The 13,202-nt window shown below is 58.7% G+C and overlaps 2 protein-coding genes across 3 annotated transcripts; both read right to left on the bottom strand.

Moving 5' to 3' along the window:
• Positions 1-222: 222 nt before the first annotated feature.
• Gjc2 (gap junction protein gamma 2) lies at positions 223-5,597 on the bottom strand. Its single transcript, XM_004647507.2, has 2 exons — positions 4,063-5,597; positions 223-2,040 (listed from the first exon to the last, which is right to left on the bottom strand). Exon 2 carries the CDS (start codon positions 2,019-2,021, stop codon positions 804-806), a length of 1,218 nt encoding a protein of 405 aa, XP_004647564.1. The 5' UTR covers positions 2,022-2,040; positions 4,063-5,597; the 3' UTR covers positions 223-803.
• Positions 1,961-8,774, bottom strand: Guk1 (guanylate kinase 1). 2 transcript variants are annotated; one of them, XM_004647531.3, is made up of 7 exons: positions 8,661-8,774; positions 8,478-8,519; positions 7,970-8,066; positions 7,486-7,624; positions 7,332-7,416; positions 7,083-7,168; positions 6,675-6,964 (listed from the first exon to the last, which is right to left on the bottom strand). In XM_004647531.3, the coding sequence occupies exons 1-7, from the start codon at positions 8,770-8,772 to the stop codon at positions 6,929-6,931; spliced, it is 597 nt and encodes a 198-aa protein (XP_004647588.1). In that variant the 5' UTR covers positions 8,773-8,774; the 3' UTR covers positions 6,675-6,928. The 2 variants fall into 2 exon arrangements, with proteins under 2 accessions (XP_023563538.1, XP_004647588.1); XM_023707770.1 differs by lacking the exons at positions 6,675-6,964; positions 7,083-7,168 and adding an exon at positions 1,961-2,040.
• Positions 8,775-13,202: the final 4,428 nt, after the last annotated feature.

Below are 13,202 nucleotides of genomic sequence, written 5' to 3'. Positions count from 1 at the left end.
CTTAGTCTTTGGACTGCCCTGCCTGTCCCTGGGGAGAGTGCTCCTCTCCAACCAGCCTGGAGCAGAACTGTGTGTGTGTTTGAACAGAAGTGGACATTTGTCACACATTTACATGCATGCAAGAACTCACTGCCATACATAGGCACAACTGCTGTGTAGGTCAAAGAACTCACACGTTTAGACATGACACGTATATGTATTCTCTGTGTAAACAAAGTTGGCATTATTTCTCTCCCTTGTTTGAAGCTAGCTCTGAATCAGGAAGAGCCAGAAGCGGTGGGCAGCTCCCAGAAGCCAAAGCCAGAGACCCTGACCACTACTGTGGCTGTCCACACCACAAGGCACAGTTGTCCCAGCAGAAGGAGTAAAGCAGAGAAAGCGTGATCCTGTCCAGTCCAGGTGCACTCTAGGTGCTTACGCAGGCTGTCTTGGAAAGGGAGCTCAGAGCTGGGTGCTGATGGGCTAGGTACAAAGGTTTCCTCCTGGCCCGGCCTACTTGGGCTTCCTTTTCCCAGCAGGGAGGGCCAGAATCACCCCAGCTGTGCAGAAACCGGGTAGGGGCTGCTGAAGAGCTGATTTACTGCTACAGGGAGTGCAGTGGGGACAGCAGTCAGTCCCTTGCTAGTATCCTGACAGCAACGGTGTCCCACCTGGGTAGCTGCTATGACCGGAAGGACAGGTGCCCAACAGTGGGGATCCCTGAGGCCCACCCTGGCTTGGGACACTCCTGGAGATGGGTAGCAATCAGCCCTGGGCTCCAGCTCTGGGGATCCTGGCAAGTGCATAGGCAGCTCGTGCTGCGCTCAAATCCACACAGTGGTCTTGCCGTCCCTGCTGCCCCCGCTGCCCTGCTCTGAGCCCGCCCTGGGCTTCCGGCTGCGCTCACCCGTGGTGCCCCCCGAGCCAGACGCATTGCTACCAGAGCCTGAAGCTGGGGCACCGGCTCGCAGAGGTGCCCGGGAGGCGGCAACAAGCCCGGGGCAGGACGGGCCGTCGTGGTCGCGGTCACGGTCCCGCAGTGCCTGCAGCCCCAGCTGTGCCAGGCCCGGGTCGGCTGCGCGCACCACCAGGCTGTAGTCGGGCGGGCCAGCAGGCCCAGGCGCAGAAAGCGCCAGCGCGCAGGGCGCAGGACGCGGCGGGGCCGGGGACGTGGCAGTCGCAGACCCGGCATGCGAGCGGCGCCCACGCACGGCGTCCTGTGCGCTGCCCAGGCCCAAGTGAGCCATCTCGCAGAGGTTGAGCAGCAGGCAGAGGCAGCTGACTACGTACATGACCAGCAGGAAGACCGTCTTCTCGGTGGGCCGTGACACGAAGCAGTCCACCACGTGCGGGCAGGGCCGGCGGCCACACGCAAAGGACGGGCGCACAGCGAAGCCATACAGCAGGTACTGGCCCAGTAGGAAGGCCACCTCAAGCGCCGCCCGCGCCGCCAGCTGCGCCACATATGCACGCATCAGGCCCTCGCGCTGGATGCGCCGCCTGCCGTCGTGCTGTGCCCCGGGCCCAGCCGCCCCGGCCGCGTCCCCTGCACCTCCCTTGTCTTCCGCACCAGGCGCCTCGGGTTCCTCTTCCTCCTCTTCCTCCTCGTCCTCGCCGGTGCCCAGGGCCAGCATAGGCTCCGCCTCACCTGGCTCTGGCCAGCCAGGCGGGGGTGCACGGCGAGAGCCTGGGTGGCGGCGCACCGCACGTCTGCGCTCCTGCTCTGAGGCGCGCGCCAGACGGTGCACAGCATAGCCCAGGTAGAGAACAGATGGTGTGGAGATGACCACAATCTGGAAGACCCAGAAGCGCACGTGTGACAGCGGAGCAAAGGCGTCATAGCAGACGTTGTCGCAGCCCGGCTGCCTCGTGTTGCAGGTGAACTTGGCCTGCTCGTCGGAGTAGATGGACTCACCACCCACGGCCGTGAGCACAATGCGGAAGACCACCAACACGGTGAGCCACACCTTGCCCACAAAGGTGGAGTGGTTGTGGATCTCCTCCAGCAGCCGCGTCAGAAAGCTCCAGCTCATGTTGGTCATGGGCGCAGGCGTGGGAGACCTGCAGGTGAACCCGGTCAGCATGACCTCCTGGTTGCACACCCCTGGCACCTGCCGGGTCACCACCCTGCCAAAGCAGCCCCATCCTGCCCTGGGCTGTCCTCCTGGTCTCCTCTACCAGAGAGCACCTGCCTGGCAAAGTGCCCCAGGCCATGGCAACATAAGTGCCAGGGCCGGGAGACGGTTGGGGCACTGCCTTCTCTGGTGGGCAGGAGACTGGTGGCCCACTCTACCAAAGGGTCACAGCATGGCCCCCACTCACACCAGACCCACACCAACCCCATCTCCTCACACCCTGCACAGCAGCTCGGGGGCTGTGCCTCCTGAAAGGCCGTCTTCTGAGAGCTCTTTTGCCACAAGGCTGCACCCACCACCGCCACAGCCCAGAGCCTGTTCTCTTTGCTCAGTCACACACAGGATCTCTGGATGGTCACAGCAGGGGCAGCACCCAGTCTGAGAAGCTGCAGGCACCGGGAAGTATCTCTACTGGCCACATCCCAGACCAGCCAAACCCAGCAGGCATATGCCCAATGGGGTCCCCTACAGCTCTGATACCCATCCTGCCTCATTCGCCTTAGGGCCAATACCTGCTCCTGGGTAGCTTTGGAGCAGAAGACCCCAAGCCACAACAGTGTCGCTTCTGCCCTCCCTCACACCAGCCTGGGAAGCAGTGACAGTGGCAGTGGCAGCAGGTATGGGGCCAGCAGCCAGAGCTGTGGGCTTGGCCTTTATACGTCTGGGGCCTCACCACACCACAGGAAGACAGGGCAGTTCAGGTTCCTGAGGAAGCAGCCCTGCTTCCTTACATCCATCTGCACAGCCCCTCTGGGGCCATACACAGACATGATCTCCATGTGCACATCTGCACACCCACACATGTGCATACTGACACATGCAGTTTTACACACTCATGTGGACAGACACAAATCCCATGCATACAAGTGCAGATGCACATACACATGTGAGCACACTTGGCACTGACATGTGAATACATAGATGCATGCCATTTGCATACAGGCTCACACAAGCACAGGAGCACGCCATGTACACACACATGTAGCAGACACATCCAAACATAACCATGGTTCGTGAGACATACACAGTCTTACATGAGATGTGTATGCACATAAAAGTATAGCACTTCCAACCTATGTACACTCCCACACAGGCACATAGTCCACACCTTCACACACAGACCACAGTCCCCAGCCCTCAGGCCACTGTGTGCCTTCTCTCTCCAGCAGGTCCTCCAAGCAATGAGGGTCCTATACCTGCCTGCCCTTCCCCCCCCCCCCGGGGTGTGCTGGCTCATGGGTTGTGGATTCCTGGGGCTAAACAGTCCTTTGCAGCTGATTGTCATGGAGCATGCAGCTAGGGAGACAGGCGCAGCCTGAGCTGAATCCTCTGGGGGCCTGTCACACATGCACATGCAGGCACACAGTCAGAGCTGCTCACTTGCAAGCCTGCTTCTGGGGCTGTGGTCCTGGCGTTGGCCGGCAGAGCCCAGGTCCACACCCTGGGACCCAGCTGCTTCCTCCACAGGATGCAGATGCCTGTCAGGGCCTGCCAGCTGTGTCAGACCTGAATGCCTCCCCGCCCCGAGCTGCTCAGCTGGCATGACTTGACCCACACCACAGATCGTGCACAAAACACAAGTGTGGCCACCATGGCCCTGTGTTGCAGGCCTGTACCATCACTGCCCTCAGGTCCCTGCTGTGCAGGCCCCCTCTCTGATCCCGGATCCACATCCACCAGGATGGGTACTTCACAGTGCTTCTCAGCAGGCACCCTCCCTCGCTTGATTATTGCCTCACCTCTCTGCACACACATTCCTATACACAAGCATGTCTGTGCACACACATGTACTGGACCCCTCAGGCCTGCTTAAGAGCTGGCCCCCTTCCACTGGGTCAGGCTAACTTCCAGTGTTGCCCTGTCTTTTTAGCTGGCAGTTGTTCCAGGGAAAATGGGTCATGGCAGAGACACCAGTTCATGTATAGCTTGACAGAGGTGGACTGCCTACCAGAGAACATACAGGTGTGCAGAGACCTGTAGGTCTGCTGGACAGGTCTAAATGTGAGCTCCACCCCAGCAAGAGGCCATGGGGTCTGTGAGCTGGGGCAGGGAGGGACGAGAGAACAGAGGACATCACAGGTTGCGCATGTGTATGTTAACCACCGGGTCCACCTGTGCACAGGAACACACGCAGTCTTAAGAACAGGGACACCCCTGGGGGTATGACAGGAACAGGAGGCCCGCCAGGAGCCCCTAGGTAAGTGGCAGGTTAAGACTGTCAGGCTCTAACCTGGGGATCAGTGAGTGTGGAGCCCCATGCCGTGGAGACAGATGCCAATGCAGGACTGGGAGCCTCAACACACACAGGCTCAGAGGAGGTATGGGGTACAGGGAGCGGCCAGGTCACTGATGGTGCCGCCTCCACACTGTCTTGAACTGCCTTGTCATCTTGTGGTCTTTCTGAAAACTAGTACTGGGAGTGTCGCCATAGTGGTGCACAGCTGAGACTCACATGAGGACAGAAAGCCATGCTCAGAACTCTGTAAGACTTGGCCAAGATAAGCCTCAGAGGTGGGATCTGGGCCCAGCAGCACTTGGGGACTCCAGAATTTGGTATAGCGCAGGCACTGCTCTCACTCACCAGGCCTGGGGGTGGCAGCTGTAGGATGATCTGCTGTACCATCCTGGCCAGTGTGCCATTTGCACCTGCTGCAGGTGAGGCAGGCCCAAGGGATCCCACCCAACAATGACACCCACCTAGGGACTGCTGGTGACAGAACCAGGCAGGTCCTGTCCCCAACAGCTGACGGCAAGAAGGAAACTGGCAGCGGTGACCTCCTGGTGAGCAGCCCGGATGCCTATCTGCTGTTGGGGTGATCAGGCAGCCTGGTCCTTCAGGGGTGGAGGCAGGGCGCACTCTCTTAAGGCTTTGCCCACCCTGGCCTGAGCAAGGACCCCTACCTGCCACCCAGGGGCAATCTCATCTACCTGCCCAGAGTGCACCCAAAGTTCTCAGCTTACCACAGGACCTGATAGCAATGGTGTCTTGGTCTTTGCCAGATCTGACTCAGACCCTGTCCTTGTCCCTTGACCACAGCCCCCACCCAAGGGAGAACACATCAGAGCAAGGCCAGACCACCCACCCACCTCCACCTTGCACCTCCTGACTGCCCAGCAGGAGGCAGCAGCCTGGACCCCCTGTACCTGACCTCAGGCCCTAGCTCACTACACCACACAAGGCAGACCTTGTTTCAGCCTCCTCCCCATCCTCCAGGTCCCTCCGGTGGGGTTCTAGTAACTCCAGGCCCAGAGTTCTATCCCTCCCTGGGCAGGTGGTGGGACAGCAGCTAGTTACCCTGGACAACAGTACAGTGTGGCACAGGAGCCTACAAAGCAGAGCTGGTTGTCAGCAGCATGTGGGCTTGGTGTGGCACAGGAGCCCAACCCTGGATGTCTTCCTTCCCAAGGGCTCTGAGTACAGGGCTGTGGGAGAAGGCTGAGGGCGGAAGAAGCCCCCTCCCAGCTGCTTGTCAAGCCACTAGGGTGGGCACTGTGCTCTTCTGGTGTCATTCTGTCCCCTCTGCTCCTTGTGGTGACCTGAGCCTGGACTGCCCCCCTCCTGAAGAACCTCAGGGGCACACCAGGCCATTCAGCTTCATCCCAGTGACACTGGCAGGCCTGCTCTGCCCACCACAGCAGCAAATGCAGCACAGCAGGCAAGGGCAAGCACCTAACTGCTCCCACCCAGCTGCTGGGGCTGCACTAGACATCCGTACTGGCCAGCCAGGCCCAGGACCCCACTCCTGTCCTTGCCTGTGCTATCTTCAGAACCCTCCAAGGTCTGGGTCCTACCTCTTCCGAGGCAGGCCCTTGAGCCCCGCACACCTTGCCTGGCCTAGGTTATGGTCCCCCAACCCCTACCTTCTTCAAGCCAGGAAACAAGTCTCAGGAGCCCTCCCTCCTTCAGGCTGGACTCTGCCGTCCTTCTGGCCCTCCCTGAGGATGTGTAGCCAGGGCCAGAACCAGCTCTCACCACCAAGCACAATTGGGGGGTGGAGGATGGGCCTTCAAGGGCCCCATTGTTCACTGCCGGCCTCAGGGTCTGAATCCCTGATTGTCTGCTGGGGTGGAACAGGGAGCGAAGGCACCGCTGCTCTCCATCTACCTGGCCCTTGGGACAGACAGGGCTGTCCCCCACCCCTCCTCCATGAACACATCCCACATCCTGGAGAAAGAGGTGGCATCAAAGCCAACCTGGCTGCCAGCGCCTGCTTGCCTCTTGGGTCAGGATGGAGCTTCCCAAAGAATATCCCAAGGACCAGTAACTTCCCAAGACCAGCCCCAGTGAGGGCCAGTGGCTGGGCCTAAGACCAAAGCCTGTGACCTTGCAGGCCCCAGAGCCAAGCAGGGCCTCCATCCACATGCCCTACCCTGAGGCCTCCAGAGTAGCAAGGAGGTGGCCCCAGGGTCGCTCCAGGAGCCTTGCCTCTGGGATGTACCTGTGAGTAGCAACCACAGGCAGCAACAAGGGTGGGGGCACAAGGCACACACCCAAGGCACTTACAGAGTACTGTATCCCCTGACTGCTGAGGACCAAGCCCCAACTGCAGGGATGCAACACTCAGTCCAAATTACTTTATTAAGAAGTCAGCCCACTCCAGCTGGAGAGGTTGGGACAGGGAAGGGAGGTGGGTAGGGCACCTCAGGGTCCTTATAGCACGGTGAGTGAGGAAGCTGCCCACACTGCTGAGAGCACAGCCATTATGCGACCATGTGGGGACCAGCTCTGCCCATCCTGTCATGGCCCCTGCAGGATTGTGTGGCACCCAGTCGGGCCCCACCTGGAGCCAGGCTGGGGACATGGATTTTGGTCCTCAGGCCTGGCCTGGCCCCTGTACTTTCTTGATTTCCTGCCAAGGAGAAAAATAGCGGGTCAACAAGCCTATGGAGGGCTGAGTGCCCACTTTCCTCTTGGGCCAGGCCAACAGCAGGTGCCCTGAAGAGCACAGGAAGGCCCGGGCAGCCCACCTCAGACAGTGCCTGCTTCAGCTGTGCATAGGCCTCGTCCAAGTTGTCGTTGATGATCACAAGGTCAAACAGGCCAGGCTCCTTGCCTGCAGAGATGGTCAGAGTATGAGGGAGCTCCAGTGCTTCCTGCCTGTGTAGAACTTGGGCCTACAGCCCCATCAGCCTTGCCCTGTAGGAGCCCCAAACACCACCCCCAGCCTGGCTGAGACCCAGAAGACGACAAAGGACGACAGAGGGCATAACACTCACTGCTGTCCATGTCTGCCCGGGCGGCAGCCAGCCGCTTCGCCAGACTCTCCTCCGTCTCGGTATTACGTTGCCGCAGCCGCTGCTCCTACGAAACACTGCAGGGTCAGTGTCTCTAGGACATCTGTCTACCCACCTGCCCACACCTGGTACCCACCAGCACGGCAAGTGAGGGTGGCTGCACAGAGATGTAGATGGGGCACAGGTCAGTCTTCTTGATGTTGCGCACACCCTGCAGGTCCACATCCAGCACGCAGATGCGATTCATGGCCTGCACCGCTTGCACAGCAGCCTTGCTAGGAGAGAGGGTGACGGGGATGTGGCTGAGTTGCCCCCAACCCCAGCCCCCAGCACTGCTGCTGTGGGACACTTACAGCACCATGCTGTTCACGGCCCCCAAGGTACATCGCTGCTGCCAGCTGCTCATCCTGCTAGGGCAGCTGGAAGACATGGCTGGAATATGTTCAGGCCTGTCTGCTCACAAGAGCTGCGCAGGCAGGAGCCAGCACAGAGGGGCAGTGCAGTCTGCATACCACTCATGCCCAGCTCCAGGGCCTAGCAGGCTGGGCGAACAGGTGGGTGGCAGAGGGGGCAGGCGGGACAGGGTAAAGGGTATACCAGGCTAGACAAGCACAGCCCACCTTGTCCCATACAGGTTCCCTGAGAACTCAGCATGCTCGATAAAATCCCCAGCCGCAATGTCACGCTGCATCACCTCCCTGGTCACAAAGTAGTAATCTGGGGAGGAAAAAGAGGCTGTCACACAGCATGTCAGGCCAGCCAAGAGCTATCTTCTCCCCTAGACCCACTGCCCTTTATCTACCCACTGGGGTCACACGGAGACTGATAAGATCCACAGGTGGGGGGGGGTGATAGAGACTCCTGGGCTCTATGGAGGGCTGGACACCTTTTCAGTTCCACAGCGTGAGCCTCCTGGGTGTGCACTGGCACAGAGGCACCTGGGAGGTGCTGTTGGGCATATATCCATGTGCTTAGCCACACGCCAATGGCACCCAGCAGGGAACCCCAGCCCCAGTCCTGTTCCAGATCTAAGCATCAAGCTGCCATGATGTCCAGGCCCCCCTGTGCCCGTAACCCTGAAGGCCAAGGTCTCTCTGGACAAATCACAGCACCACCCGGGTAGCTCACCTCTGCCGTTCTCCTCACCAGGTCGTGGGTCCCTTGTGGTGTCTAGGAAAAGAGGTGTCACCTGCTGAGGGGATCACAGAGCCCTCCTGGTACACACTGGTCCCCAGGCAGGTGGACCCATGCCATGAGGCATTTGCTGTGTGGGGGCTCTGGGACCCAGCCCCCATATTCCAAGGCACTCACGAGACACACTGAAGCCGAAGATGCTGCCATACTCCTGGAGAAGCCGCTTCAGCAGGGTGCTCTTGCCAGCCCCTGAAGGGCCACTGAGCACCACAGGCCTAGGTCCAGCCATGCCTGGGAGGGGTGGTGAGATATGAGAGGGTGGGGTGGCCTCCCCAAGCCTCGGAATGTTCAGCACCTGCAGCACAGCACTGGACCCCACAGAGATGCAAGGGCTGAGTCCAGAGCCCTCCCTGGACCACCAGCAGTGTCCCCAACCTTCCCTGGACCTGCCCAAAGGCTACCTACTGGATGCTGGCTCCAGTAGGTGCTGCTGCTCAGATGAGGCAGGGTGTAGTGGGGTGGGGTATCCCATCCCTGCGACATGGCCACGTCTGGGTCTGTTCAACCCCAGCCCATCCTGGAACCTCCTGCTAGACTGGGACCTGTCTCCACACCACCTATGCCCTGGGCAGGACAACTGGCTGACAGGAAGCTGGGCAGCACTCCCAGACCCTGCAGGGGCAGTGAAGATGGCATGGGGGGGTGGACCCACAGCCAGCCCCATCTAAGATCTGATGATCCTCCACCGTGGAGGACCCATGTTCAACCTGAAGCCACTTATTCTCTTCCAGACCTGCACCCATCTTCCCAAAATCTGGCCCCCAGAGAAACTCTGCTTCTACCCTGGGGACAGGACAGCACCCACTTACTCGGTGGGGTGAGGCCTCCAGCCAGCTTGGAGCCGGGCACAGTGGCAGCTCTGCAGAGAGCTAAAGGTAATCCCTGCCAAGTCTGGACCCAGCCTTCTAAGCTAGATCCCCTGGGGATGAGAGGTCAGCCCCACCCTTCCACTGTGCAGGAAGGAAGTGGGGTTCCTTCTCCCAACCCCTAGACATGCACCTGTCCCCACATGAGCCAGGGAGGTCATCCAGGTGGGTAGGGGAGACCCTGGGGGTGTGTGGCACTGGAGGGGCCACCTGGACCCACAGGGGCAGGGCTCTCCCAGGAATGGCACCCATGCAGGGAGGCTGCAACTTAATCCCCAATGTAGGCCATGAGGTAATCTCTCAGAAGCACCATCTAACTCTACTAGGCACAGGGGCATACAGCACAGGAATACCACACACATGGCTGGGTCTGACCCCAAATCCTCTCACCTTGCACAGCCTCCTCCCTGGCCTCCAGGTTTCCTGGGCACAGAGCCCACTCTCCCCACCCCCACCCCATCACACCTCCTCTCTACCCCTTCACAGCCCTGGCCCTGAACCTCCAATGGCTCCTTACCCACCACACACACACACACACACACACACACACACACACACACACAGGCCATGGGCTTTCCCTGGTACTACACTGGGAGCTGCCAATCTAGGTTCTCAGAACAGCTGCCTTCTTGCCACCCAAGCCTAGGTTCTCTCATGGACAACAGAAGTCATGAAGCAGGACTCATGTTTGTCTTTCTGGGCTGTATCACCCAGTAAAATACCTGCAGAACCGCTTTGCTGACCCTGCTCCAGCTGCACTTATCGTTAGGTACTGATGCCTAGGGTTCTTCACAGGCATCTGCTAAGAAGACCAAATGGGCCCCAAAAGGTTGCTCAGACACCTCTAACAGACCTCAGACTTCACCGCCTTATCTCAAAGCAGAATACCACACCCAAGGCAGAATGCCATGTGCACCACCATGATGGTACAATCTCTAGGGTAAACCCTATGAAGGAAGAACAGAGCACCTGGGTTCCTAGAAGCACCACCCTTTCCCAAAACCTCTGAACATCTTTCCCTAAGGCCCACTGCCGAGTGTCCACAACTCCCAGGTGCACTGGGCCAAGAGGCTAACCTATGAACAAGGCCTGCTTCTCTATTCTATGGCCACTGAATAGTCTTGCGATGGGCACACAACCTGTGTTTTGTCTTTTTGAGACAAGGTCTTACTATGCAGCCCAGGCTGGCCTTGAACTCACAGCAATCCTCCTGCTTCACCTCCCAAGTGCTGGGATCACAGGTGTTCCCTACTACAACTGGCAACCTGGGTGTTCTTATTGACTTCAAGAACCTGGAGCAGCAAACGATCCTACTCCAGTGGCCTCTCCTTCCTGAGAGGTGGCAGCGATCTACTAGTAAGGGCACAGTGCTCCAGCAAGCAACTGCCTGCTTAAACCTCTGGCAACAGACACTGTATCCCTGCTGAGGGGAGAAACACTGCTGAGTGCACCAGGACATGCTGGAGGTAGGGGAGGCACAAGTGATGGTCCCATAACCTAGTACAGGGGCAGCAAGGTCACACCAGAAAATTCAACGCCCCTCCCTGGGGGAAGGGCGAACCCCCACCCTGGACCAACTGGACAGCATATAGAAGAGCCCATACCCTTTCCCAACTCCTCCAGGCTGGCAGTGATCTACTGGTAAGGGCACAGTGCTCCACAGGTGCACCAAGAAAGGGTGCCTGCACCTGTCTCACTCGAGGCAGTGACAGTGGTTAGGGAACAGATGAGCCCTCAAGCACAGGCATGTGCACACACACAAGTGCACACACAGAATGGACAAGCCACTTGCCACAGATGCACCGTCCCTGCTCAATCTCCCCTATCTTTCTGGGCCAGCACAGGTAGAGGACAACAGCTCACTCTCAAGGTTGCACCATGCACACGCCATGCATCAGGCACTGAGTGTTGGCCCACGTTCGCATAGCTTCAGGCAGACAGTGAGTGGTATGGACTGTGGAGAAGGAGACTGAGCCCTCACTCAGCTACCAAGGGGCCCAGGGGGTTGCTGCCCCAAGCCTCATAACCCCAAGCAGGACAAAACCCCAGGACCTGCCCCAGCCCAGCACCCACTCCACAGAAGCAAGCCAAATATGGGGAGTTCCTTTCCGGAGGTGGTGAAAGGCACTCTGGACTCTGCTCTTTCAGTCCCAAGCCTCAGCTGCCCGGCCAGAACCCAAAACCCCACAATGTAAGGCAGAGCCAAGAGGCAAGCCATTTCCACAGGAGACTGAGGACAGCCATCTGCAGAAATGTTCTCAGCCTGGGTTCTTCTTCACCACCCTCACCTCCCATCTAACTTCCAGGAAACGCCCCCCAGAGGGTGTATCTCTTCTGAGAACAGAGTTCTCAGCCCCCTCTAGCCCTTTCCCAGGGCAAAGCAAAAGAGCCTAGGAATGTGGGTGTTGACAGTCACTTGAAGCCTTTGCCAGCCACCTCCAAACTGCACAGCTTTTCTCCAGAAGAGGAACTACAGGCTGAGTCCTGCACTGGGTCCTGGATGACAACCCTCAGTCAAGGGCAGCTAGTGCGAAGAGCAGAGAAAGACCTGAGGGGAGACTAAGACCAAAAATAGACAAGGCCTGGGCAGGGAACGCCAGGGGAGACCAAGACCCTGTGTGGGTCAGGGTAGGCGCTGGCGGCGCGGGGCTTTCCTCCCACCTCCAGGTGCACTCCCCTCTCCCTTTCCTTCTTCCTGCCCGGGTCACTCTCCTCCCATCCTGCCTTCCATTTCCTCCAATCATCATAGACGTGTTTTCTGGCTATGCTCCCTGTGCCAAACAGGGAGATGAAAGCCTGGGTGCGGCTGGAGGGAAACGAACTGACTTCCCGTTTAAAACTCCAGGAAACTGTCTTTCTTTTCGAAGCCACAGTCCTGGGCCAGGATGATCCTGGAACCTCGGGAAAGCCAGGCAAGGCCCGGTTCCGGCCGGTGCGGACCCGCTAGGGTGGGCCAGGCCTGTGTGGGCGCGGAGAGAAGTGGGTGGTGTGATGCTTTAAGTAAGCGCCGCTGGGCTGGTGAGATGGCTCAGTGGTCTAAAGCACCCACTTAGAACAAGCTAAGTTTAGCAAAGCACAGGGACCACGGTTCAATCCCCCAGCACCGCATGCCAGCCAGCCCCGCCCCCTGGTGGGCTGAGCTGGCCACACACACACACAAAATAAATAAATAAATAAATTTAAAAAAAAAAAAAAAGTAAGCGCCTCTGTCTTGTTCTGTATGCACCATTTTCAAACCAGGTCAAACTAATGTAACTTTCTACTATGACTCAAAATTGGGCTATAAAATGACCCTCCCCAAGTTGTATGTTTATCAAAAATGGCCCACCTCGCCAGATGTTCCACCTGTTCTGCCAAAAAAAAGAAAACAAAAACACCCCTGTTCGCCGACCCCCTCCTCTTTCCCGAATTCCTCCCAACGTTGATATCTTGCTCTGCAGCTGACCTTTTCCCCGAATCCCCCCCTTAATCCCCCAGTTTGTGATTTACAAGCTTAAAGACCCCTCGCTCTCTCTCCTCGGCGCGCACTTGGGGAACTCCTCTCAAACGTCGCCGCTGGGGGCCAGCTTAAACAGTGCTTTATTTTCGACTGGGCCTCGTTGAGTTACAACAGGGAGAGTGGGAAGGCGTGGAAACGGGGCCCAGCCTAACCCGCCTCACTCCGAGGCTGGGAAGGACGTTTCCCTGGAACCGCAGGGCCGAGCGGTGGCCGAGCAGATCCGAGAGCTCGCGCCAGCAGGCGGTGCCCCGAGGGTGACGAGGCGCGCGCGGACCCTCCCTCCCCCTCCCCCCC

Source organism: Octodon degus, unplaced genomic scaffold (genome assembly GCF_000260255.1).
Source record: "Octodon degus isolate 3935 unplaced genomic scaffold, OctDeg1.0 scaffold00310, whole genome shotgun sequence".
NCBI classification, from domain to species: domain Eukaryota; kingdom Metazoa; phylum Chordata; class Mammalia; order Rodentia; family Octodontidae; genus Octodon; species Octodon degus.
Note: the sequence above shows the minus strand (reverse complement) of the source record. Positions and strands in the feature narration are given on the sequence as shown.

Bases quoted from the DNA above. Each gene is read 5' to 3' on its own strand.
- Gjc2 (XM_004647507.2), bottom strand. From the start codon at position 2,021: ATGACCAACATGAGCTGGAGCTTTCTGACGCGGCTGCTGGAGGAGATC.
- Guk1 (XM_004647531.3), bottom strand. From the start codon at position 8,772: ATGGCTGGACCTAGGCCTGTGGTGCTCAGTGGCCCTTCAGGGGCTGGC. The intron at 8,067-8,477 runs GTGAGCTACCCG...TTTCCTCCCCAG, and splicing joins TGGTGAGGAGAACGGCAGAG to ATTACTACTTTGTGACCAGG. The intron at 7,417-7,485 runs GTGGGTACCAGG...AGTGTTTCGTAG, and splicing joins CACCCTCACTTGCCGTGCTG to GAGCAGCGGCTGCGGCAACG.